We start from the raw sequence: 25,000 nt of genomic DNA, 5'->3' as shown, positions 1-25,000 counted from the left end.
TGCATGCTTTGTAAGTGGGAAAACCACTTGGCAGTGTATGTGTGTGTATATATATATATATATATATATATATATATATATATATATATATATATATATATATATATATATATACATAGAGTGCTTCCATTTATGCTTTATAGTTTCCTGGTTGATGACTGCCTATGACGTTCCGTTACGCCACTAGACTGATTTCACACATGCTTCACGATGCAATCACACAGAGGCATTCCCACAGCGTCTCGACGCAGTGTTTCATTCCCTTGAAAGGGAACTCACATGCACACTGGTCCATTCTCCTTTACTGCACATCTCCCTCCATTGAGACAGTACCCAAAGGGACACTCTGAAAAATAAAATACATCCACATATAATGTTGACTTATGATAAAATAATAATCATACTGAACAATAAAATCCTATAAGGACCTCATTTCATCCTATTAATTAATGCAGATCTGGGGTGATTACATTGTGGTTTAAGATATGGTCTGGCAGCGTAAGGGTGCAGGTTCCAACACAGTTGGGGGTAACCCCTAACAAGAGAGTTACAGAGAGCCTCCATTAATGATGTGTCCTTGACCGAGGCACTTCACCCCCACGGTGCTCCTGGGGCACAGCTCCTTTAATCAGATGATTGCAGAGATAGTCCCCAGAAGAAAGTGCCCACTTAATGAGAAGTAATATATTATGTAACTCCAAAAAACTCCTTTAAAAAGACTTTATGTTGTTCATAAATTTTTAAGAAATAAATTTTACCCTTAATTTAGGGAATTAAGTCAGAGAAGCAACTACTGATATTTTTCTTTCCATCTTTTTATACATTGTCTGATGAACAATGCTTTGTGATTTCATACCACAATCATTTTTCCACCCAGATGATTATGAAAACGTACTCGGTTACTAACGTAACCTCAGTTCTCTCTAGAGAGGGAACGAGTACTGCGTAAATCTAACGCTAGGGGAAAATCTCTTTTCCGCGAGATACTGAAGCCAAAAATTATCCTTAATTTTGAAATAATGTAAAACGCGTTGCGGCAGCATGCAGACATAGGCGAGACAGCTCGCGCGCCTATTGGCAACTGCAGCAGCCTATCGACAAGGCCCTATCGTGACGTCAGCTCCAATGGGGGCGCTTCGCGCCCAATACGTCACGTCCCGCCGAAACGGGCATGGCCTAGGGCTATAAATATAGCTTCGTGAGGCTAGCTCACTGGTTTTTCACAGCAGGAGCTAGAGAGAACCGAGGTTACGTTAGTAACCGAGTACGTTCTCTTACGAGAGGTTCTCTCGTACTGCGTAAATCTTACGCTAGGGGAACACAGTGTAAAACGCCGTGCATGCAAGTGCCCGGACTCATATAGTACATGGTCATAAGGGACTCACAGAAAGTCCAGGAAAGAGTGGCTAAAATAGCATCATTCCTGTAAAACATAACATCCTATAGGAGCGGTTATAATGTTTCATACAGTCAGGGCTGTACTGACTGAACTGACAAATATAGTGGGTCTTATACACTGCCCATGTAGCTGCGCGATCAAACAGCGAGCGTTTGCTCAAGTAGTTTCAGTATTCTGGGCCGAAAACCTCGGGGCAGACAGTACCGATTTTTTATTTTTTAGACCGAAAGCAGCTTAGCTTGTAAAGCGGGAACCTCTAGGTTATAAAACCTTATAAATGTAGACGGGGAGGCCCAGCCTGCCGCCATACAGATATCTTGCAAGGCAATCCCACTAGACCAAGCCCACGACGAGGCCACACCTCTCGTGGAGTGCGCTCTGACACCTAATGGGCACTGCAAGCCCTTAGAGGTATAAGCCAGCGCTATAGGATCGACTATCCATCTGGATAGGCTCTGTTTCGACACGGCAAGTCCCTTAGAACGTCCGTATAATGAAACAAAGAGCTGCTCTGTCTGTCTGAAGACAGACATGCGAGACACATACTCCTTTAATGCCCTGACCAGGCAAAGGAAGCTGGCATCCTTTTCCTCGTTAGAGACCGGCGGGGCAGACAGGGAAATGACCTGCGCCCTAAACGGTGTGTTGAGGGATTTAGGAACGTACCCGTGCCTCGGTTTGAGTATGACTTTTGAGTCATTTGGCCCAAACTCCATACACATCGCGCTCACTGAGAGCGCTTGTAAGTCCCCTATACGCTTTACTGAAGCGAGAGCCAGAAGAAACACTGTTTTGAAAGACAGATGTTTAATATCTATTGATTGGATCGGCTCGAATGGGGCACCTTTCATGGCTTCCAAGACCGTAGAAAGGTCCCATATGGGAACTGAGGGAGGTCTGGGAGGATTTAACCTCTTAGCTCCCCTAAGGAAGCGAATGACCAGATCGTTTCTTCCTAGTGACTGGCCAAGCGTTGGTTTTGAAAACGCTGCTATAGCCGCCACATAAACTTTGAGCGTGGATGGGGCTCTTCCCTTATCCAGTAGCTCTTGTAGGAAGGAGAGAACCTCCGTCACTCCACAGTCTTAGGGTGGAAACCCACGCGCTGTGCACCAACTGGAGAACACAGACCATTTTGAGGAATAGAGCCGCAGCTTCAGCTGCATCAGAACTGGGAACCGAGCCTGGTTCTTCCAGAACGGAGCCACTAGTAGCACTGAGCATCCGTTTTCCCTGATCCGCTCTAACACCTGAGGTAGGAGCGCGACGGGAGGAAAAGCATAGAGCGGGCAGCGGGGCCAGACGTGGGCCAGCGCATCCCTGCTCTTGGAGAAAAACTCCGGGCAGTGAGCGTTTTCTTGAGACGCAAACAGGTCTATTTTCACTCTGCCGAATGTCTCCCACAGCAGTTGGACTGTCTGCGGGTGCAGAGACCATTCCCCTGCCGGAACATTGTTCCTGGACAGTTTGTCTGGTCCCACGTTCAGTTGGCCAGGTACGTGCGCTGCTCTGAGCGAGCGCAGGTTGCGCTGAGCCCATACCAGGAGGCGTTCCGTCAAACTGTAAAGGTTTCGGGATGTGATGCCTCCCTGGCGATTTATGTAGGCTACCACAGACATGTTGTCCGAGCGGACCAAGACGTGGTGTCCTGTTATCTGGGGATGAAAACGCCTCAGCGCGTTGTCGACTGCCATCATTTCCAGGCAGTTTATGTGTAGAAGCTTCTCCCGTTCTGACCACTGGCCGAAAAACGGTCTGTCCTCAAGCAGCGCTCCCCATCCCGAGGTGGAGGCGTCCGTAGACACCACCTTCACACTCGAGGAAGTCCCCAGGCTTACACCTGACTGGTGCCAGTCGGTCGCTCTCCAAGGTTTCAGTGCTGATATGCATTTCTGATCGACCTTGAGGCGAAAAAGACCAGAGGTCCACGCTCGGCGCGGTACTCGCGCCTTTAGCCAGAACTGCAGTGGGCGCATGAGAAGCAGACCCAGCTGAAGAACTGCTGATGCTGCGGCCATGAGACCCAGCATCCTTTGAAACTATTTAGCCAGTCTGCGCTGCGCTGTGGCGATAGCTGAGCCGTCATAGACAGCGAGTCCAGTTCTGTGCCCAGAAAAGATATTCTCTGACTGGGAGACAGTGAACTTTCTGCCTAATTGACTTCGAGACCCAGATTCTCGAGATGCTCGAGTAAAATGGTCCTGTGTTCTATGAGCTCTGAGTGTGACTGAGCTAGAATCAGCCAATCGTCCAAGTAGTTCAAAACTCGCATTCCCCGCAGTTTCAGGGGAGCGAGGGCTGCGTCCATGCGCATCGTGAATGTACGGGGTGCTAGGGACAAGCCGAACGGCAGGACTGTGTATTGATATGCCTGGCCCTCGAAGGCGAATCTCAAAAATCGCCTGTGACGTGACGCTATTTGTATTTGGAAATATGCGTCCTTCAGATCTATTGACACAAACCAGTCCCCCTGGCGAATTTGCGAGAGGATTTTCTTGGTCGTGAGCATTCTGAACCGGCGTTTTGAAAGCGCTTTGTTCAGCTGTCTTAGATCCAGAATGGGTCTGAGACCCCTGTCTTTTTTCGGTACCAGAAAATGTCTGCTGTATAGCCCCCCTTCGCTCTGAGCTTGTGCTAAAGGCTTTATGGCCCCTTTGCTCAACAGTTTCGCAACTTCGGCACGAAGTAGATGTGCTACTTCCTTTTCTACTGTGGTTTCGATTCGCGCCGCGCAACGGCGGGGGCGCTGAGCGAACTGTAGCGAATAGCCTCTCTTTATAACGTTCAGCACCCATTCCGATACCCCGGGAAGCTTTGCCCACGCATCTGCATGGATAGCTAGGGGTTGAATGAGATCTGTGCTCTGGCTGTGACATAGTGGCGGCCGGAGAGCTTCGGTATGCTGTAATATAGACACCGCATTTGCAACGCTCGAGGCGGGGGGCGCGCTGATAACAGCAGCTGAGAGATGGCGAGCAGGGGGGAAACCGTGGGATTCGTCATGTCTGTGAGTGAATGTGGGCGCGGGACGGCGAGCACATTTGCACTGAAATCATCGTCGGCCTGAGCTGACTGTATGTGTGTTGGTTTCGTTTTTACAGAAACCGAGAGACATGCAGTGTGTAGTGTTTGTGGGCACTGGGATGTGGGCACGTTCACTACATTTAGTGCGCAACCGACATGAGTCGATTTTATGTGCGCGAGCCCTGTGGGACGGGCTGTGTCTGTGTGTAGGAATGGGCACTGGACAGTGGGCATTTTTACTACACTCATAACACCATCGGCGGTGGCCGGAACACCAGAAAAAACACTCTTTATAGGATTGATCTGGGTCGCCGTAAAAACGGCGTTTGTGTGCAGGCAAGCGGGCAGTGTAACCGACTTGTTTACTGCAGAATACACTGGAACAGTCGCATTTTCTGGAACTGAACGAGCGAGAAGTTTTGGTGGAAGTCTGGCCGCAGCGGGACTTGAACACCATCGCTTTCCTAGGCGGGCTAGGAAGACTTTGAGGCCTCGGGCTTTATCTCAATCTTCGGCCGGCGCCCACGCAGAGGGGGGCAGTGGCCGGTAGAGCGATAACGCGGTCTCGGGGCCCGGGCCTGTCGGCGCTGTGAAGCAGCGGCGGGGGGCGGAGGCTGCGAGCTTCGAGCAGACGGCTGTTTTGAGCGGCCTGTTGCGGAGCTAGAGCGCTTTGGCAGAAAGTGCTTCATGGCCTGCGACGTCTTCTGTACCTCAGCGAATCTGTCCGCGAAGTCCTTGACGGACGATTTAAAGAGGCCAGCAGGAGAGATGGGGGCGTCGAGGAACGCCGCGCGCTCCGAGTCCGGCATCTCCGAGAGCGTTAGCCACAGGTGTCTCTCAGCAACGGTGAGAGAGGCCATGTTCCGCCCTATGGCCTGTGCAGCGGATTTTGTAGCGCGGAGTGCGAGATCGGTAGCACTCCTCAAATCCGGCACGCTGATAGCTTCCACGCCTTCCTCGTCCAGTTTTTGGAGAAGGTTGGCCTGGAAGATCTGGAGGGTGGCCATAGTGTGCAGTGCTGATGCAGCCTGTCCAGTGGCGGTATAAGCGCGACTGTGCAGGGCTGACGTAGTGCGGCAGGCTTTAGAAGGCAGCGCCGTCTTAGCGCGCCGTCCAGCAGAGGGCGGGCAAAGATGGGCTGCTACTGCTTCTTCCACCAGAGGAAGAGAAAGGTATCCTCTGCCTTTTGCATCGTCCACAACGGAGAATGCTGCTGAGGCAGAAGTACGCATCCTGGCCGAGAAGGGGGCGCTCCAAGACTTTGCGAGTTCTTCGTGAAGCTCAGGAAGAAACGGGGCGGGTCTTGAAGGTGTTGAAACGCGGTCCCCCTGCAGGAAACAACTTTCCAGCCGGTTGCGTGCAGGCTCGTCGGGCGCTGACCACTCGAGGCCGAGGCTCTCTGTGGCCTGTGTGAGCAGACGCGTCAGCTCAGCTTCAATACTGGCCCTTTTACCTGACGGCTCGCGGGCAGAAGAAGGGGCGAGATCCGCAGAGCTCGACCAATCCTCACTGTCTGACGCCAGGATAGAGCAGCTGTCCTCCTCGATAACTGCAGCTTCATCTTCTGCGTCACCAGCGGAAGCGGCGGCCACTGTCCGGGGGTGAGAGACTCAGGCGAAGCAGGCGGCGAAGCTGGCGGGCGAACCGGCGAGCTTATATCGGCGGGAGGAGGCTCAGGGACCCGCTGAGCACGGCGCTTCTTACGGTGCGGCGTCACAGCGGGGAGTGCAGTCTCGTGGAAGGATGCCATGCGAGTCCTCAGAGTCGCCATAGGCAGTAACTCGCAGTGAGGGCATCCGCCGTCGGCGAGCGCGAGAGCTGCATGTCCTTCACCCAGGCAGGAAACACAGATGACATGGCGGTCCCCGTCGCTGAGTGGGGCTCGGCACGAGCCACAGAAGGGTCGAGACATCTTAAAAAAGACGCTCTGCTCTTTTAGGGAAGGAGTGTGAGTCGCGGCGGCGAACACACACTAATGCAAGAAAAAGGATATAACGCCGGATAGCGCAGCAGGAACGGCGGCTGAAGGCGGCGCGGCCAGCGACTCCAGATGTAGGCTTGTCCCGCTGAAAGGCTTTCTCTAATGGCGCGGCTTCTTCTCCCTGGATCCAGCAATGCGTATGCTCCGCTGAAGAGATGAAAAATCAGTGAGCTAGCCTCTCGAAGCTATATTTATAGCCCTAGGCGGGACGTGACGTATTGGGCGCGAAGCGCCCCCATTGGAGCTGACGTCACGATAGGGCCTTGTCGATAGGCTGCTGCAGTTGCCGCAGGGCAGCCAATAGGCGCGCGAGCTGTCTCGCCTATGTCTGTATGCTGCCGCAACGCGTTTTACATTATTTCAAAATTAAGGATAATTTTTGGCTTCAGTATCTCGCGAAAAAAAGAGATTTTCCCCTAGCGTAAGATTTACGCAGTACGAGAGAACCTCTCGTAAGAGAACACTATTATAATGAAATCCCAGAAATATTCTTCCTAAAAAACAAAATCACATACATGACCATTCAAAAAGTTTGGGGTCAGTAAAAAATTTAGATTTGAAAAAAAAATTATACTTTTTTTCAGAAAGGATACATTCAATTGATCAAGAAGGACGGTGAATATATCACAAGAGATTTCCATTTCAAATAAATGCTGTTCTTTCTACATTTTCTGCAAATTTACATTTCCAACAGATCACCAGAAAAACTAATGATAACTTATAATGCCTTAAAGTAGCAGCAAAACTGTTTTTTTAAGTGCAAAAAAATTAATATAAGAAGAAACATTAACTGATTTAAAAAAAAATTACATGAATGATATGACCCCTTTAAATACAAAAGTTAGATGAATGAATGTGTTTGTGTTACCATAGCAGCTGGACTCATCAGAGTTAAAAGGATGGCAGTCAACAATATTGTTGCATCGACTCTGATACGCTACACATTCTGCAGTCGCCTCACACACTAGTTCTCCTTCTTCACATATCTTAACCGCTACAGAGACACAGAGAGATCATTTCACATGTTTGTATTACAGCTCTGATGTACTACAATGTATTTTAAACAGATTTATGCTTACGGCATCCATATTCATCTTCTCCATTTGGGCAATCTAAAACAGAATCACAGCGCAGTAGTGCAGGAATACAGCTGTTGTTCATGCAGCGGTATTCTCCTGTCTCACACCCTGTTTGAGGTGACGTAGTGCCAGGAGCCACACTCGCACACATCTCCTCGTCCGAGTGGTCAAGACAGTCCACCTCACCATCACAGTGCCAACTCAGTGGTATACACTCGAACAGATACAAACACTTGAAGTGCTCTATGTGGCATGTTTGTGGGATAGGGGTCACTGGACCTGAACATACACAGAAACAAAATGGTAAACCCAGTTTTCAATTTGGGAAGAGCTGAGAATAAAAAGCAATCAGCAGTTCTGTACCTCCAACAAGACATTGCCTAGTGAAAGAGAAGTCATCCACAGCAATGTCAGTCCACTGGTCAGCTCCCACTTCTGCCTGAATACTTACTCTGAAGGGTGATGCATTTGATAAGATCACATTAGCATACTGCCAGCTGTCTCCATGGTTTCCACAGGTTGCCCACATTAGTAAGGGTGTTCCACTGTGGCCCACGGTATACACCTGCAATAAAGTACCCAGAATTCATAACACAGCCTTCAAAGCTCCGTGTTTTCTTTCAATTTCAGTTTTCAATATAAAATGAAAGCAGTGGAAGGGAATTCATTGAACTCCTGCACAGTGCTCCTAAACCTTTGCATGTGAAATATTGCCATATAATGTAAAAAGGAAGAGGTGAATATACATACATGATTTCTGAAGGATCATGTGACACTGAAGACTGGGGTAATGATACTGAAAATTCAGCTTCACCATCACAGCAATAAATTACATTTTTAAATATATTTAAACAGAAACGTGTTTTTTTTTTTTTCTATTTTACAATATTACAGTTTTTACTGTATTTTTGATCAAATAAATGCCGCCTAGGTAAGCATAAGAGACCTCTTTCAAAAACGTATTTTGTTAACGCACATTATTCTCTCACCTTCAGCGTACCCATGTGATGTGAACCGTACATGTGGAACCAAAAGCGCAGATGACATATACCGACACTGGCAGGAAACTCCAGCTGGGTTATTAAGCTGGCAATGTCTCCTTCTGTCTGGGCACTGGAGTTCACAAACAGGTACCCCCCTCCTCCATCTGAAAGAGTAAACCAATGTTGTCTTCACAGCATTAAGTATTTACTTTATTAAGGATGCATGCTAGAATAGCTTTAATATGTAAATTAATTGAAGCAAAACACAGCGGCATATGTTAAGTTTTTATACTTAGATGTTACATAAATTAATTTATAATAAATGTTCTATATGTGAACAATTACCATGAGGTATTTAACTTATGAAACTTTTTTTGGTAAGCAACATAGTTATTTTTTAGGTTTATTGAGACACATTGCTTGTGCTGTTAGCTTGTTATCACATTCAAACAGGATGACATTCCTTTGATTATAGGCACTATTACACTTCTAAATACAGTTCTCATTACTAAGTCTCACATAATAACTCTACTGCACATTAAAGTCGCGATTAAACACAAGTAGTGACAAATGATTTGTTCTGGTGGGGATTATTTAGTTCTATCCATTGGTTGTTGATTGGATTTTGGCCTATCTGGATGTGAGCTTGCAGTCATTTGTAAGAAAATACCTGGTTTAGCAGATTAATTGATTGGAGAAGTCCAGCACACGTCTCCAGAAAGAAATCAATCTTTTTACCAGAAGATCAAGTTCTGAGAAGGATTAAAACTGATCGACTTTAAGACTTTTACACCACTACACCTCTACAAATATTAGTAACAATTTCTTATCTTGTCAGAAAGGAGATTATATTATTATAATATTATGATTGAGACAGTAACAGCAAACATTAGATTTCAGTGCACGACTCCACCATTTTACTCAGAGAAACACTCTGTACAGCAATTTCCTTGACTCATTGTCCGGAATGAAAAATCAATAGTAGGTTCAGTAAATCGATCACCTTTTAGAGGACAAACCCATTTTCACAATTAAAATAATGTACTTTCATTGAGAGACACTGATCTTTCAGCAGAACAGGGCATGAGTATATGAGGGGCAGAAATTCAGAACTCAATTACACTCACTGATAAAGTAGCTGGAAAATGGCTTTTGGTGATGGATATTTCTGAGCTCCAACCCTTTGGTTTTTAAATCATGCAGCATTTCATTAGATGATTCAGACGGCTGGCTTCAATTTTGTTTCATAGGAAATTCTAGGTTTTTTTTCTAATAAATTTAAAGCAAAATAAAGCTTTTATGGTGTTACTCATGGGTGATATGTATGTGTTGAATAGTTTATATTACCCAGCTAATTTAAGGGCACTGTAAAGTTTAGGTTATACTAACTTGGGCTGTGGTCAGCTGATGGTCCTGTCCCATTATGCATTCTGCCATAGCCTATATCCCAGTCAAAGTCATCGTGAGGATCCTGAGACAGCTGACAGGTCTCCTGCCAATGGCCACCAGGCATGTCAAAATTACAAGCTCCTGGAGCAATCACTAACAGAACAAATGCAGAGTTGAGATGTTAGCTCCATACAAGAGACAATGTTAATAAAAAGACAAGAATTTTAATGTACTGTACTTAATGTACTTACTGCAGTCTAACTCATCGGACTCATCCGAACAGTCAGCTTTACCATCACACTCCAAATGATACTCAATACAATCTCCATTATTACACACAAAATCTGTGACAGTGGGGCATGACCCAGGATGGACAGCCCCTGAAACACAAGTAAATTATTTTATTATTATTTATTATATTATTATTTGTCTCACTGATCCAAAACAGTGCAATTTAAAAAAAGAAATAAAAGGTAATCTAATAACAAAAATGAGAACATAAGACATCTAACAATAAAAATATGTAAAATCCAAATGATGCACAAGCATGACCATATTCAACAAGTTCAAAATAGCAATAAAACATCATCCATCAAGAGCTTTTTAGCAAGAATATCCTCAAATTATTTAAACATAAAATGACAGTAATGGAAGATTATTCAGGATAAAATATGTCCTGTTTAATTATCAGAAACTTAATTCTTCACACTTTGATAGAGCTAATTTATTTACACTGTTACAGTTTTTTTTTATAGTTTTAGCCTATTACATTACAGACAGCTATGAGTAAGTGTAGTTTAGTTTAATTAATGTACATTAAAATAAAAAAAATAAAAAAACATGGTGGAATTTAGTGAAGACCCAGAGAAACCACAAATGCAAAAAGGTCATATTTCTTAGAAAAACAGCAAAACTCATGTTTACACATAATGATAAAGCCATGAATAGTCATTTCTAATAAAAAACATTGTATTTGTTTAAAAAATGCTTCAGTCCACTAACGTTCAACAAAATTTAGAATGAAGCCTGGACACAGATTGATGGGGTTTGATATCTCTGCTTTACACACTGTAATTACTGTGATTCAGAAGTGTCACTATGCAGATTAAATCTGACAATTTCAATGTCAAGCCTGAAAACTGAAAGAGGAACTTATTCTGACTTTCATGTTGTTCCCTGATGGCTTGTCAGAATTAGCAAATCAATTCTTATCCAATTAAATGGTGATATTGCTTTCCATCAGGCAGTGCTAAGGACAACCCTTAGAGCCTTGTGCTGGTCGCATGCTTATGCATGAACGTGAAACAATATTGACTCATGGGAAATAAATGTGAAGATGAGAACTGGCATTGTTGCTTCCCCCTGAGCATCACTGCTCAAACTAGTCAAACTCGCCTGCAGCTTTCACTTGTTTGCTATGGACCAGTCCATAGAACATGTCTGCAAGCTTAGCTAGTCAGATATCAAATATCAGCTTGTTCAACGCTATTTAAAACAATAAATTGGGGTTGGACAATAAATTTAATTGACTTGCATGGGGGAAAAAAACTTACATGGTGCACAGTCAATGAATCGCAGGTCGTCCAGAGCCGCTCCACCACTCACATCTTGTGTTCGTACAACTTCAAATATGAGAATAAAGTTCCTCAGGTTCCTCAGAGACACTTCCGCTCTTCTCCATTCCCTGTGCATCTGCCGCTCTGTCCACAACTCCCTCAGCTCATTTTCTGTCTGTCCATCACAATGAAGGCAAAATGCTTACAACATTTGCTGATTCAATTTAATATACTGTAAAAATCTAGACATTTTACTAAATTTGTTGAAATAAAAAAAAAAATCATATTATGAAATTAGTAAAAAGCAATTAAAAAAGCAAAAAAAAATGCATTCTTATCTATAGACAAGTTTTGTTAGTTACCATGAAACCAAGATTTACAATACTAATTATAATTATTTTATTCTTATTTTAATATTTTTTTATGGAATGTTTCAGTGTTTATCCATGCAAATCATTATTTTTTAATAAATGATCCCCGTAATCTTAACATTTTTAAATCTTTATTCTGACATGGATGAGTTTCTTACAGCAACTGTAATATATTGCACATACTCTCAGATTCACGCAAGGTTCATAACCCCCTTGAGGTATGTTTCATAGCATAAACTTGAAGTGCTAAATGGTTTATATCAGATAGGAATCACACATAACACAGTACTGAAAAAAGTCTTGCAAGAACACGGTTCAAGTTTTGACAACTTGCTGTCGTACATTTCAGCTTATGTCAAATAGAGCTACTGTATAAAGACCTCCACACATTCCCTGATTTAAGTGATATATTCCAGTTGCACTGTGTGTTTGCTCCACCTGGTAAGATCTCAAGTGTGCTGTTTATTAATAAATGTTTTTGGAGCTATAAAAGTCAGTGTGCGGACTTACCTCTAAGATCTAATCAATTACCTTAATAAAGAGACGGATGATTCCTGTGGCTTTTTCAGAAATATAGTACCAGAAGGCAAGTTTACATGTGGCACTAGACTTCTTCCACACAGAACTTCTCATGTGAGCTTTATCACCCTTCAATCCCACTGGAGTGGCTGCCAGATATACAAAGTGGCCTGTGTAGAGAGAGAGGTGTTAATAATGTTGCGCTTTCATATCATAAAAAAAAAAATCCTTCATCCAGCATTAGTGTCAAGATTTAATGGCACAAACTTCACACACTTGAACTCTCTATAGCACCCTTGTAACTAATTAAACTTAAGAGACTCATAAAACTCATGCTCAGTCTCCTGATGTATAGTGAAAACTCCATCTCATTCATTGATTAGGAAAACTGAACAAGGGGTTGTGGGCATTATCAGCCTAAAAAACATGTACTGTATGCATGAGTATTTCAACTCACTGGAAATAGTACACTATCTTTGACATAGTATTTTTAATGTAACCTATATAATTTTAGATGCATTAAACCTAATCTGGCATACAACCGAATGGAAGTCTAAGAATTCTGAAAATGACAAACAGATGAACTCAAACAGGGATAAGGCTGTAATTGTGCATGAAAAAACAGGACTGCCAAATGGGGTGATGTGGTAAGGACATCTGAACATCATCAACATTGGTTTTCCCAGCTTACTGTAGCTTTCATCAAATCATGGGACTCCATAGTTCTGTTGATGCTAGAAAACCTTGCTTATGGAAGGACATACAAGGAATGGAAAGCTTACAACTACTTGAATAATAAAGATATCTTGCTGAGATGGAGTAAAGCAGGGTGCCAAATCAATAAAGGAGGCTTTATTACAGAGACGGGGGCTCTGAAATCTTAAACCATGTCTAAGACTGGCAAGTCTTTACAGCTTACAAGAGAAATTAGAAAATGTATTTTCATTCTACCAGACTGGGTGTATCATTATTAAAAAAAAGTTCTAAATGCAAGTTTGGGAGGAGCTGAATCATTTGGTCCTGACAGTCAGTGACAATTCTTTCAGCATCCCTCTACCTTCCCACCACTTCCTTTTTCCACTCTTCCTTATTTTATCCAATAACCTACTGTTATCAGGGGTAAGCGTGGAACTTGGGCCAAGACGATGAAAGCAAGCGAAATTCATTTACCATTATTCATTAAGGCTGTACAGGCAGGGCAGGTGAACTCATGCATCAAAAGAACAAAAGCAAATTCTCTCGCTAAATGACTGGCAGTTAGTTCAAGTATCACCCCATCTCCGTTAACCTTTACAAAGTGCTGATGTCTCCCAGGGAGCTTACAACAGATGAGTAGAAGCAAATAAATACATCTTAATCCTCAATGCTACCTGCAATTACCAGAAAAATGCAGATGATGCGCAAACCTTTCAACAAAAATACATTTCTGTTTCTCTTCTTTATTTCAGTCATCTAAGCAGCAGGTGCAAGATGTGCTGCAATTAGCATTTTGAATGCTCTGTGAATTATGAAGTCTGAGTTTTAAAATATCAAAATAGTGTAATTACACAGGACTGAATTTTTTATTTTTTTTGCTTTCTATCTTTAGTCTTATTGAACAGGTAGATGAGCTGTAAACATTATTTACAGAATGTTTCTAACGTGGGTGTGAAGGTCTTTGGGTGGCAGTTTGGTTAGGCCTCCATGTGAGATCATTGCATTTTGCTTGTACATATGCAGCCGTATACAGTAAAATCTTACCACTTTCATTCTTAAATGTATGATCATGAGGAGGTCTGATCCTATGAATGGAGCCGACTCCAAGGGCCCAACTAAAGGTGTCCGCCGGGCTGTTTTTCCAACCACAGCGCCCATGTTCAAATGAACAGGATGTCCCACAATCCAACTCATCAGTTCCATCTCCACAGTCATCAGTAAAGTCACATTTCTGCTCTCGCTTGTAACAATTGGCATTGTTACACTGTAAAGAACCAGGTGGACAGGATCCTGTGAAGACACACTCACAGGTAAATATTCTAATGCATAAAAACAAAAGATGTATATTTTTTTCTGCTCATCACAAAATTTTCATGTTTCCAGTACTGAATGCTTCTCTTACAATCTTGAACTATCGTGCAAAAGTTTGGAGTCAGAATTTTTTTAATGTTTTTGAAAGAAGTCTCTTATGCTCACCAAGGCTGCATTTATTTGATCAAAAATACAATAAAAACTGTAGTGTTGTGAAATAGTACCTAGGAGTAATTGGGGAGTAGTGTCTGTCTCAAATCTGCTACTGAGAATACAGCCTGATGAGAAGATGATGTCATCCAGGCAGATGTGAACTCGAGTATTGAGTCCCACCTTGCCTTCAATAATAATGCGGAAGTTGTCAGAAGATGAGAGAGGCACTTCCTGTCTGCTCCAGTAGTTGCCTTGATTGCCAGTGAGGCTGAGTAAGAGTGAGCGACTGGAGTTTGTAGACATGTACACGTTTAGAGTGCCAATGCCGTCACCAGACATGTGGACGTAAAAGACCATCTTGGAAAGCATACAAGAAAGAAAGAATTGTAACATCAGCTAAAATCACAGTAATGTACTGTCATTACTGTACACAGTACTGTCACAGTAATCACAGTGGAGCTGATGTTCCGACCAACAATACGATTGCTAGTGGTATATATTTTATACAACAATCAACAAAGAAGTGGTTTATATTAACTAACTAACATTTTAAATCGGGGTGCGAAACTCAGGGCCACAGCCCTGCAAAGTTTAGCTTCGACCCTAATTAAATTAATCTGATCCAGCTAATCAAGTCCTTAATGCCTCTGGTACACATTGTACATTTTTGAACCGTTCCAGATGAAAGACGCCAATGGTGGCGATTTCTGTGGTCATGGATCCTAAACGGTGGTCCTATGTCGGCCAGCAAGACAACGTCGGCCGTTGTCTTGCTACCAAAGATAGCCTATGATAATTTTCTGACAGTGCCAGAAATTTTGCATGATCATCTCACCATGACCTACGTCTACTGTAAGGAAGTAAAATAATGCCAAATGTTTTTGAAACAAAAAAGCCTGTTGAATTGTACTACTTGAAAAAAATATGCATTGCATTAACCATGCTTGCATTTTTAATGCATTATAGTCTCAGGGCTTGCATTTTTATGGGCTGAAATTCAACATGGTTGAATATTTAAGCTGTGAATATTTAAATTCAAACATTTCAAACACATTTTCATTAATAGAAATTCAGTAATCCATATTCACCTTTCATATTTCACTTCCAAAAAATACAACCTATAATATTTAACAGGCAATTTTCAGTCATTTTTTTTCGCTTTACAAATTCGCTTCCACAAATTCAGTGGTTCAAATTCGACTTTAAATTCAACATCGACATCCAGGAATTGCAGGACAAGCAGTAGATAACCGAGCATAATCTCCGTCTGCTGTAGTCGACCTCACCAGCAGGTGGTGCAAGCACGTGTTGTTGACGGAGACCAGAGCAACAGTGAGAGCTCCACTGGACCGTGGAGCAGTGACAGGCCTGGGCCATGGAGCAGTGGCGGGCCTGGGCCATGGAGCAGGGGTGGGCCTTGGAGCAGGGGTGGGCCTGGACTGTGGAGAAGTGGCGAGCCAGGGCCGTGGAGCAGTGGCGGGCCTGGGCCGTGGAGCAGTGGCGAGCCAGGGCCGTGGAGCAGTGGCGGGCCTGGGCCGTGGAGAAGTGGCGAGCCAGGGCCGTGGAGCAGTGGCGGGCCTGGGCCGTGGAGCAGTGGCGAGCTAGGGCCGTGGAGCAGTGGCGGGCCTGGACCGTGGAGCAGTGGAGGGCCGTGGAGCAGTGGTGGGCCTTGGAGCAGGGGTGGGCCTTGGAGCAGGGTTGGGCAGTGAAGCAGGGGTGGGCCTTGGAGAAGTGGTGGGCCTTGGAGCAGGGGTGGGCCTGGGCCGTGGAGCAGTCGTGGGCCGTGGAGCAGTGGTGGGCCGTGGAGCAGTGGTGGGCCTTGGAGCAGGGGTGGGCCTGGGCCGTGGAGCAGGGGTGGGCCTGGGCCGTGGAGCAGGGGTGGGCCGTGGAGCAGGGGTGGGCCGTGGAGCAGGGGTGGGCCGTGGAGCAGTGGTGGGCCTTGGAGCAGGGGTGGGCCTTGGAGCAGTGGTGGGCCTTGGAGCAGGAGTTTGCCTTGGAGCGCGGGGATGGACCTTTGAGCAGGGGTGGGCCTGGGCCGTGGAGCAGTGGTGGGCCGTGGAGCAGTGGTGGGCCTTGGAGCAGGGGTGGGCCTTGGAGCAGGGGTGGGCCTGGGCCGTGGAGAAGTGGCGAGCCAGGACCGTGGAGCAGTGGCGGGCCTGGACCGTGGAGCAGTGGCGGGCCTGGACCGTGGAGCAGTGGTGGGCCTGGGCCGTGGAGCAGTGGCGGGCCTGGACCGTGGAGCAGTGGTGGGCCTGGGCCGTGGAGCAGTGGTGGGCCTTGGAGCAGGGGTGGGCCTTGGAGCAGGGGTGGGCCTTGGAGCAGGGGTGGGCCTGGACCGTGGAGAGGTGGCGAGCCAGGACCTTGGAGCAGTGGCGGGCCTGGACCGTGGAGAAGTGGCGAGCCAGGACCGTGGAGCAGTGGCGGGCCTGGACCGTGGAGCAGTGGCGGGCCTGGACCGTGGAGAAGTGGCGAGCCAGGACCGTGGAGCAGTGGCGGGCCTGGACCGTGGAGCAGTGGTGGGCCTGGGCCGTGGAGCAGTGGTGGGCCTTGGAGCAGGGGTGGGCCTGGACCGTGGAGAAGTGGCGAGCCAGGACCTTGGAGCAGTGGCGGGCCTGGGCCGTGGAGCAGTGGCGGGCCTGGGCCGTGGAGCAGTGGCAGGCCTGGACCGTGGAGCAGTGGCGGGCCTGGGCCTTGGAGCAGTGGCGGGCCTGGACCGTGGAGCAGTGGCAGGCCTGGACCGTGGAGCAGTGGCGGGCCTGGGCCTTGGAGCAGTGGCGGGCCTGGACCGTGGAGCAGTGGCAGGCCTGGACCGTGGAGCAGTGGCGGGCCTGGGCCTTGGAGCAGTGGCGGGCCTGGGCCGTGGAGCAGTGGCAGGCCTGGACCGTGGAGCAGTGGCGGGCCTGGGCCTTGGAGCAGTGGTCCGTGGACCGTGGACACCGACACGGACACTCCAATTATTTATAAGTATAAATAGCATCTAACTACTAATTACTCTTATTACAAAGAAAATATTGCTATTTTTATATAGTGGAAATAAAAAAGAAGAGAGAAGAAAGCTGCCTTATGAATGGCAGGGGTGGGCCAGGACCGTGGAGCAGTGGTACGGACACTGGCATGGACACCGCCACGGACATGGACACTGGCACCGAAATTCGCATCTGTATGCATGCATAAATGGCTCCTGTCAGTGTCTAACTGACTGGTGAATTAGTGAAAGAGTCTGACCTTTCAAGATCAGACATTTGATTGTGGCATGCATCTACTCACATGCATGTACACACAAATTTTGCTACTTTCACTAAGTATATAACACAAAATCTAAAAACAACAACACCAACAACAAACACTTCTGTTCTTAATTGTCATTTACAATGTCTAAAAACGTCTAACCATGGCTGACAAGTACACACAGAAACTCCTCCTCTTCAGCTGCTGCTTGTGATTGATTGATGGAAGCTGAATGGGAGGACAATGAGAAAACGAGTCTCCGTGGGCTAATTATCTCATACGCACATACACACCTCTAAAAAGAATGAACAGTCTGTCAAGTTAGAGGAGATCCAGGAACATGATTGGCTTTCCACACAAACTGAAGCAAGCTTTGAAAGGTGCTCCTCTTTCTCACAGACGAGAAAGAGGAGTGTGTGAGGAGTGTTTTTCTCTGTGTGTGTGTGTGTGTGTGTGTGTGTGTGTGTGTGTGTGTGTGTGTGTGTGTGTGTGTGTGTGTGTGTGTGTGTGTGTGTGTGTGTGTGTGTGTGTGTTTGACAGGATGATGGAGTGCTGCCGGCAGGCCCAATGACTGAGTTATGTGCTTCATTGTAACATAGACAAATCCTTTCTCCCATTATATTCAGTCAGTACAACAGTCAATCTGTGGATCTAACATTGCAGGGGAATCAAATATTCTGAAAATTAAGGAATTAAATATCCTCATTGTGCAAATGATCTAATTGAAAATATCAATATATCAAACCTTCCTTGATAAAACACAAACATTTTTAAGTATTAAGAATAAGTATTTCCTCTGTATTGTCCAGGGCTGTGAAGCCACCTTGCTGCTGTTCTCAGTTGTGTCTGCAATAAGGAGGCATAAAAATACTGTAGAAGTAAAGCATTTTTGGACTTCTAGATGATCAGCAAATACATTTTAACCGGTTTCATAAGGTGCTGGGACATTTTTGAAGTTCACGGCAGGGATGTTACAGAAATGGTGTGTGTACCAGAACCAAAGAGGGGAAAAAAGGGCCAAAGTTCTAGAGTTGAGTTGAGTTCTAGAGATCCAATTTGTTAACACAAGATAAAAATTACCTTAATTATACCATAAAAACATAATGTGGCAACTAAATTTTTCTGTAACAAAATAAATAAACAAATAATAATCTATACAAATTTCAATACATTATTTTACTTTTTACATTAAAGCCATTTACATAAACCTTCAAAAATCTTTTTTGAAAATGGGAAACCACCAACTGTTAACTTCTGCAAACGGTTTACAGAAGTCTATGGCGACTTCTGTCCCACAGATCTCAGAGATGCTAATCTAATGCAAGAATGTTATGCAGTTTTCCATCAAAAAAGGAAGCAGGTTTATCATGTTGCTCAGGAGCTAATTATCCTCTTCCATCCCCAGCTCCTCCTCTCATCCAGTCAGAACTTGACCTTCTGATATTCCTCTTCAAATCAGACTCTTTTTTTCTTGAATGTTGTACATAAATCATTAAACATTAATATTATCTTCAATACATTTATGTTAGTTCTGTTCTGTTTACCCTAAAGGCCTATTTATACTTCTGCGTCGAACTTACACCGTAGCTACGTCGTAGGCTGTGTGTAGCGCGCGTACCCTTCGGGCGTATCCTGACGTGCACCTCTCCAAAAATGTAACAACGCGTCAACTCTACGCGGACGCAAGCGCTTTGATTGGTCTGCTAGGACCACTCCCTCGGGTTTTACATGCTCCCTCTGCGCGCGTCAACGCGGACAACGACGCAGAAGTATAAATGAAAACCAACGCGTTGCCTACAGCATAGAGGCTCCGGCGTAGGTCCGACGCAGAAGTATAAATCAGCCTTAAGGGTATCACTGCTCTCCCTGCTCTTATCAATGCTAGGCTGCATGGATGGCTAGGAGTTGTTGTCCAGAACAGAACCATATCGCCAATCCAAATTGTATGCTGCTAATTGTCTATCATCTTTGACGATTGTGGTCCAGACAGAACTATCATTCCTGTACACTGCTTTTTTGCTTTGTTGATTGTTTCCATTGCAATTCTTCATGTAATGCAAGTACCAACTGATCTTGAACAACAGTGAAATAATTACATAAAAACACCAGTGAGCACTTACTTTGCAATCCTTGCTGCGGGGATGAAAAAGAGGTCCAAGGATTCGGGCAGTATCTCCTGTATTCTGTGGGAAGGATCCTTCTAGATATAAGTAGTGGCCTAATGGATTTCGGAGGGTGTGATCAGTGGATGGTCCAGTCCCATGAGTGTGCATATTTCCTGGTTTTATCAACCAATCAAAGTCATCATCTTGGCTCTGTCTCCATGAGCAAAGGTCAAATTCAAAATTGCAGCGACCACTGTATCCCTCTGGAAAAGAAAACATCAATACTATTATTAATACTAGATTGTGAAAAATGTCATCATTCACTCACCCTCATGTCATTCCTAACCTGTAGGACTGACTTTCTTCTGCAGAACACAAAATAACTTATTTTGAAGAATGCTGGTTTCCAAACAACAACTGTCCTTTTTATGAAAAAAAGAAAAGAAAAGAAAACGACAGTTTTTCAAAATCTTTCTTTTGTGTTCCATACTGTAGAACAAAGAAAGCCATATAAGTCTGGAAAGACATGAGGGTGAGTAAATGATGACAGCATTTTAATTTTTGTGTGAACCTTGCCTTTAAAAAAAACACGACTGCACAAGCAAAGCACATCTAATACAGTATGTGTGCCGGATGTAAAGTTATTCCATAAACAAAATTTGTGACTGACAAAACAGATACAGTTGAACAAACATCTGGGAAAAAGTGACAGGAAAGAGGATGATTTGTTTCTCACTGCATATGTAATGATTCTCATCTGAGCCATCTCCACAGTGATCAATAAAGTCACACAAGTTGTCCTCAGAGATACAATGACCGTTGGCACAAATGAACTCGTTGTTGTGACAAGGAAGATCAGACGTTATTGGAAGGGCACAGTCCACAAATGCCACGTCATCAACAACAACATCACCCATGTAGCTGATGCCCCGTTTGGCTCGAAGAACCACCTATTGATTTTATAAAGCGACATACTGTTAAACTGCAGTAAACTAATGTACTTTATCTGCTCCACAATACTTTCATACAGCTGCATAGCCAAATGCACAAATCAAAGCACTAATTCATATTTACCCTATGAGACATGTCAGGTAAACAGACTGATGTAAAAGCTGTCATACTGTACACATCACTCAGAATCAATTAATTGTCTTTAAAAAAAGGCAACAAGAATATATATATATATATATATATATATATATATATATATATATATATATATATATATACACACACACACATATATATAGAGTTGAATTGGAAGTGCTTGAGAGCTGCTGCGTAAGTTAAAGGGCACTAAGGCCCCTGACAGTACACACAGCAAAAGGGCACTTAACACTAACGAGTGAGGGTATCATGAAGTATCTAGCACAATGAAGAACTATATTTGTAAGAGTGTTTATATATAAACAGTGTTGATAAATATTAATTATGCAAGGGCCAGATGGAGAAAAGGTCATGATATTTCATACCAAAGCATCAACAGTTCAAACATCAGCCTGACACTTAACATTTTACTGCACATTTCAGGAATACTAAACACACACAGTTCTTCTGATCACCTTTATAAAAAGTAAATACATTTCATAAATTCTATAAAATTTGTTTACCTGGTTAGCAAATAAAGTTCAAAAGTTTGGGGTCGGTAAGATTTTTTAAAATGTCTTTGAAAGAAGCCTATTTTGCTCTCCAAGACTGCACTTAAAATAAAAAATACAGTACTGTTGTGAAATATTACTGCAAATTAAAATAACTATTTTAATAAAAGTGTAATTTATTCCTGTGATGGCAAAGCTGAATTTTCAGCATCTCTTCAGTGTCACATGATCCTTCAGAAATCAGTCTAATATGCTGATTTTCTGCTTAAGAAACATTTATCATATCATCAATCATGTTTCTGACAAAAACAGCAAATAATTTAAAAAAAAAATTTTTTTTCTAAAACATTTGATAAGTTTAATGTATCCATGCTGAATCAAATTATAAAAAAAAGTCAATGCTGTTTTTATTAAGTAAAAGTATTCAATTCTTAATAATTTGAGAACCAAAGGGGAAAATACTGTATATTTAAACACTAACTTTTGATAAATTAATTAATAAAAAAAATAAAATAAATGTGTACCTTGAAATGCAATGTAAGTCGCTTTGGATAGAAGCGTCTGCCAAATGCGTAAATGTAAATTTAAAATGTAAATGTTTCAGAAACACTGACCTGTATGTTAAGACGGATTCCTATGAAGACCTCACCCCTCCTCCAGCTGTTGCCTTGGTTACCATTTTGGGACCAAACTTCATGTGTGACAGTACCTGATTTGATGAAGACCTGCACATATAAGATTGAGATTGTTTTGACAAACTGATAATTGGTCTCTGGAAAATACTTCATAACAAACAATTTAGACAAAATGAAGCATGAAATTTATTCTGTCACAATAATATGTTTGATGTTTTCTAGGCTTGGGTTACCTATGCAGAAAATGAATAAGAATAATATTCATAATTTCTAGATAATTGTACCTGCAGAGTTCCAACAGTGAAGCCACTCATGTGATACCAGAACACCAGAGTGCACTGGGGTCCTGTTATTTTAATGGGAGCAGTCAAGAGATCAGTGGTGTGACCATATCCTCCATTGGAGCTGTCCGCAAATATATACCAACCCTGTGAAGAACCACTACAAAAAAGTACATGTGTACAGATGAGTAAACACAAAGCAGAAAACACACTGACATAACATGCAAACCTGACCATGCATTTATAAATAAAAGCACAAACACATTCCAGCAAATGGCAGTGTTCTGTCTTTGCTCACAGCGTGTGGTCATTAGCAGGTCTGTGGTTCTGTTCTCCTTGGTGAATACTCTCCCCTTGTCCTGTCTGCCAGCAAAAGGCATGTGGAGGAACAGGAGTGGCTGGATCACTTAAATACCATCCACAAAGCGTGTCACCTTTAAAATCACAATGCTCCTTCACTGAGAACAGAGAACAGTAATATCAGAAGTTTGGGGTCAGTAAGATTTTTAGAGCCAGATTTACTAAAAACGTGCATCAGTGCAAACCCTCTTTTGGCATTAAAAAACTACTGTCAGGATTTACTAAAGTACTAAAATTAGAGCTGAAAAGGCATGGACAGAGTTATTTTTGCGGCTGACCTTATCACATATGCATTTGTAGGAGTTTCCCTTTCAGACGCAAAATTTATGGGAGGAGAGTATTTAAATGAATCACGCAAGGTGATTTACTAAGGTTTGCGCTCGTCAAGGTGTTTACTCCATTATTTACCGCCCAAAAAAGCATGTCTTAAACCAGACGCTACCTGGTAGGTCATTATGGCTCTCATCAGCAATGTTTTGGAATTGCGCTTTCACGCTAATTTGCCGTTTAATAAATCTCCCCTTTATGTTTTTAAAACATTATGCTCACCAAATCTACAATCATTTGATCCAAAATAAATTAGAAACAGTAATATTGTGAAATGTTATTCAATTTTAAAATAACTGTTTTCTATTTGAATATACTTTAAATTTTAATGTATTCCTGTGATGCAAAGCTGAAAGTCTTCAGTGTCACATGATTCTTCAGAAATCATTCTAATATGCTTATTTGATCCTCAAGAAACATTTCTTAATATTATTGTATAATATTTTTGTGGAAACCGTGATACATTTTTCTAATAATAGAAAGATCAAAAGAATTTTTTTTTTTTTTTTAATCTTATGTAACAATGCAAAACTCTGTCTGTACTTTCACTTTTGATAATTGTGAGTGTTCATTTCTTTCAGAACCCAAAGAGACAAAACTTTGGGACAGACAGACAGACAGACAGACAGACAGACAGACAGACGCCTACCACAGTGCTCTTCATCAGAGCTATCGGAGCAGTCGGGTGTGAAATCGCACACTTGATTGAGGCTCACACACTCTCTTGTAGTTGAGCACACAAACTGGTCAGGGGGGCAGCTATGAGGGGGTGGTGCTGACAAGGTAGGCAGAGGGGCAGAGGTACTGGGCTCCTTTGAGGGCAATTCACCTATATAAGGATATACACACAAAATTACAAACACAGTATTTTAACTTAAAACCATGAAATGTGCAACCACTGATCCATGATCACACTATCCAGTGTTATTTCACCTTCATATGGCTGACAGCCGAGGAAAGACAGATCATCTATGGCAATATCTCCTCTGAAATCATCACCAACTGTCCCCTCCACTAAAATCTGTAGCAGCAAGAATGAAGACAGAAGAGGCTATCTTTATTTTGCTGCTTGCATAATTGTTTAGATGGCAAAAAAAGTAGAAAAAAAAAAGTAGACAACAGTAGAAATATCAATAATATGATTTCGTTATGCCTGGTCCTCTTTAAAAGCTGTCATACTGTACACATCACTCAGAATCTATTTATTGTCTTTAAAAAAAGGCAACAAGAATTTATTTAAATATATATATATATAACTGGTCCACGTAAAAGTCCTGGCAGAAAGCGATGCATAAGGATGTAGTGTAACGACGCCCAGTTCCAGGAATGCACTAATATTTTGTTGGTAGTACCAGTTTGCAACAATTATTAGTTAACACTAAGTTGTTAACACTTCGGAAAGAATAATAATTCGTCGTTACACTACATCCTTATGGATCGCTTTCTGCCAGGACTTTTACGTGCTTTTTTCAACTCACTGAAATGATCGTCGATGTCCGGGTTAGCAGTAGCATGAGCCGTCAGGCAAGTGTTATTTAAATAAACTCCTGATGTACTTACAAACTTTCCAATGCCTCATTTTATGAATACAGAACCTATTTGTACTACTGTATAACTTTGGTACCATTCTGGGCATTATTAGTGGGGTAATTTAAGAGATACATCATAGGATCCATTAGCGCCTGCACTAAGCCATCCGGCTGATTTCTCTAAATAAACTTTAATAATGTTAAACCAAGGGAAAAAAAGCTTCTGGGGGGTGTTTGGCTCTAGGTCATGGTGCAAAGGATCCTAGGTTGATTTTACTCTGAACCATCCCTTTTATAAGAACAGCTGCATAATATAATGTTATTTTTAACATTTATAATAATGGCATTATAATTAACAATTAACGGTTCTTCCAGATAATCAATAATGGTTCGATTTGATATTGCGTTTATACAACAAAAGTTCAATAAACAGGAAACTATTTTTGAGTAACTTACATTTTACACACAATATTAAC

At 43.2% G+C, this 25,000-nt stretch overlaps 1 protein-coding gene across 1 annotated transcript in view; it reads right to left on the bottom strand.

The window, feature by feature from the left end:
* malrd1 (MAM and LDL receptor class A domain containing 1) overlaps window positions 1-25,000 on the bottom strand; it is a gene marked incomplete at both ends in the record, with an annotated part of 50,788 nt that overhangs the window by 8,933 nt on the left and 16,855 nt on the right. The window contains 18 exons of the mRNA XM_081354983.1: window positions 280-346; window positions 7,273-7,398; window positions 7,484-7,762; window positions 7,847-8,048; window positions 8,473-8,630; window positions 9,856-10,008; window positions 10,107-10,235; window positions 11,409-11,586; window positions 12,314-12,471; window positions 14,042-14,287; window positions 14,533-14,818; window positions 19,810-20,057; window positions 20,531-20,744; window positions 22,007-22,117; window positions 22,312-22,468; window positions 22,607-22,766; window positions 23,645-23,824; window positions 23,929-24,016. Coding sequence (XP_081211109.1) covers window positions 280-346; window positions 7,273-7,398; window positions 7,484-7,762; window positions 7,847-8,048; window positions 8,473-8,630; window positions 9,856-10,008; window positions 10,107-10,235; window positions 11,409-11,586; window positions 12,314-12,471; window positions 14,042-14,287; window positions 14,533-14,818; window positions 19,810-20,057; window positions 20,531-20,744; window positions 22,007-22,117; window positions 22,312-22,468; window positions 22,607-22,766; window positions 23,645-23,824; window positions 23,929-24,016 — 3,140 coding nt within the window. The remainder of the gene's footprint in view (window positions 1-279; window positions 347-7,272; window positions 7,399-7,483; window positions 7,763-7,846; window positions 8,049-8,472; window positions 8,631-9,855; window positions 10,009-10,106; window positions 10,236-11,408; window positions 11,587-12,313; window positions 12,472-14,041; window positions 14,288-14,532; window positions 14,819-19,809; window positions 20,058-20,530; window positions 20,745-22,006; window positions 22,118-22,311; window positions 22,469-22,606; window positions 22,767-23,644; window positions 23,825-23,928; window positions 24,017-25,000) is intronic.

The sequence above is a fragment of the Scardinius erythrophthalmus genome (genome assembly GCF_964197995.2).
Source record: "Scardinius erythrophthalmus genome assembly, chromosome: 2".
Taxonomy (NCBI): domain Eukaryota; kingdom Metazoa; phylum Chordata; class Actinopteri; order Cypriniformes; family Leuciscidae; genus Scardinius; species Scardinius erythrophthalmus.
This window is presented reverse-complemented; position numbering and strand designations above follow the sequence as displayed.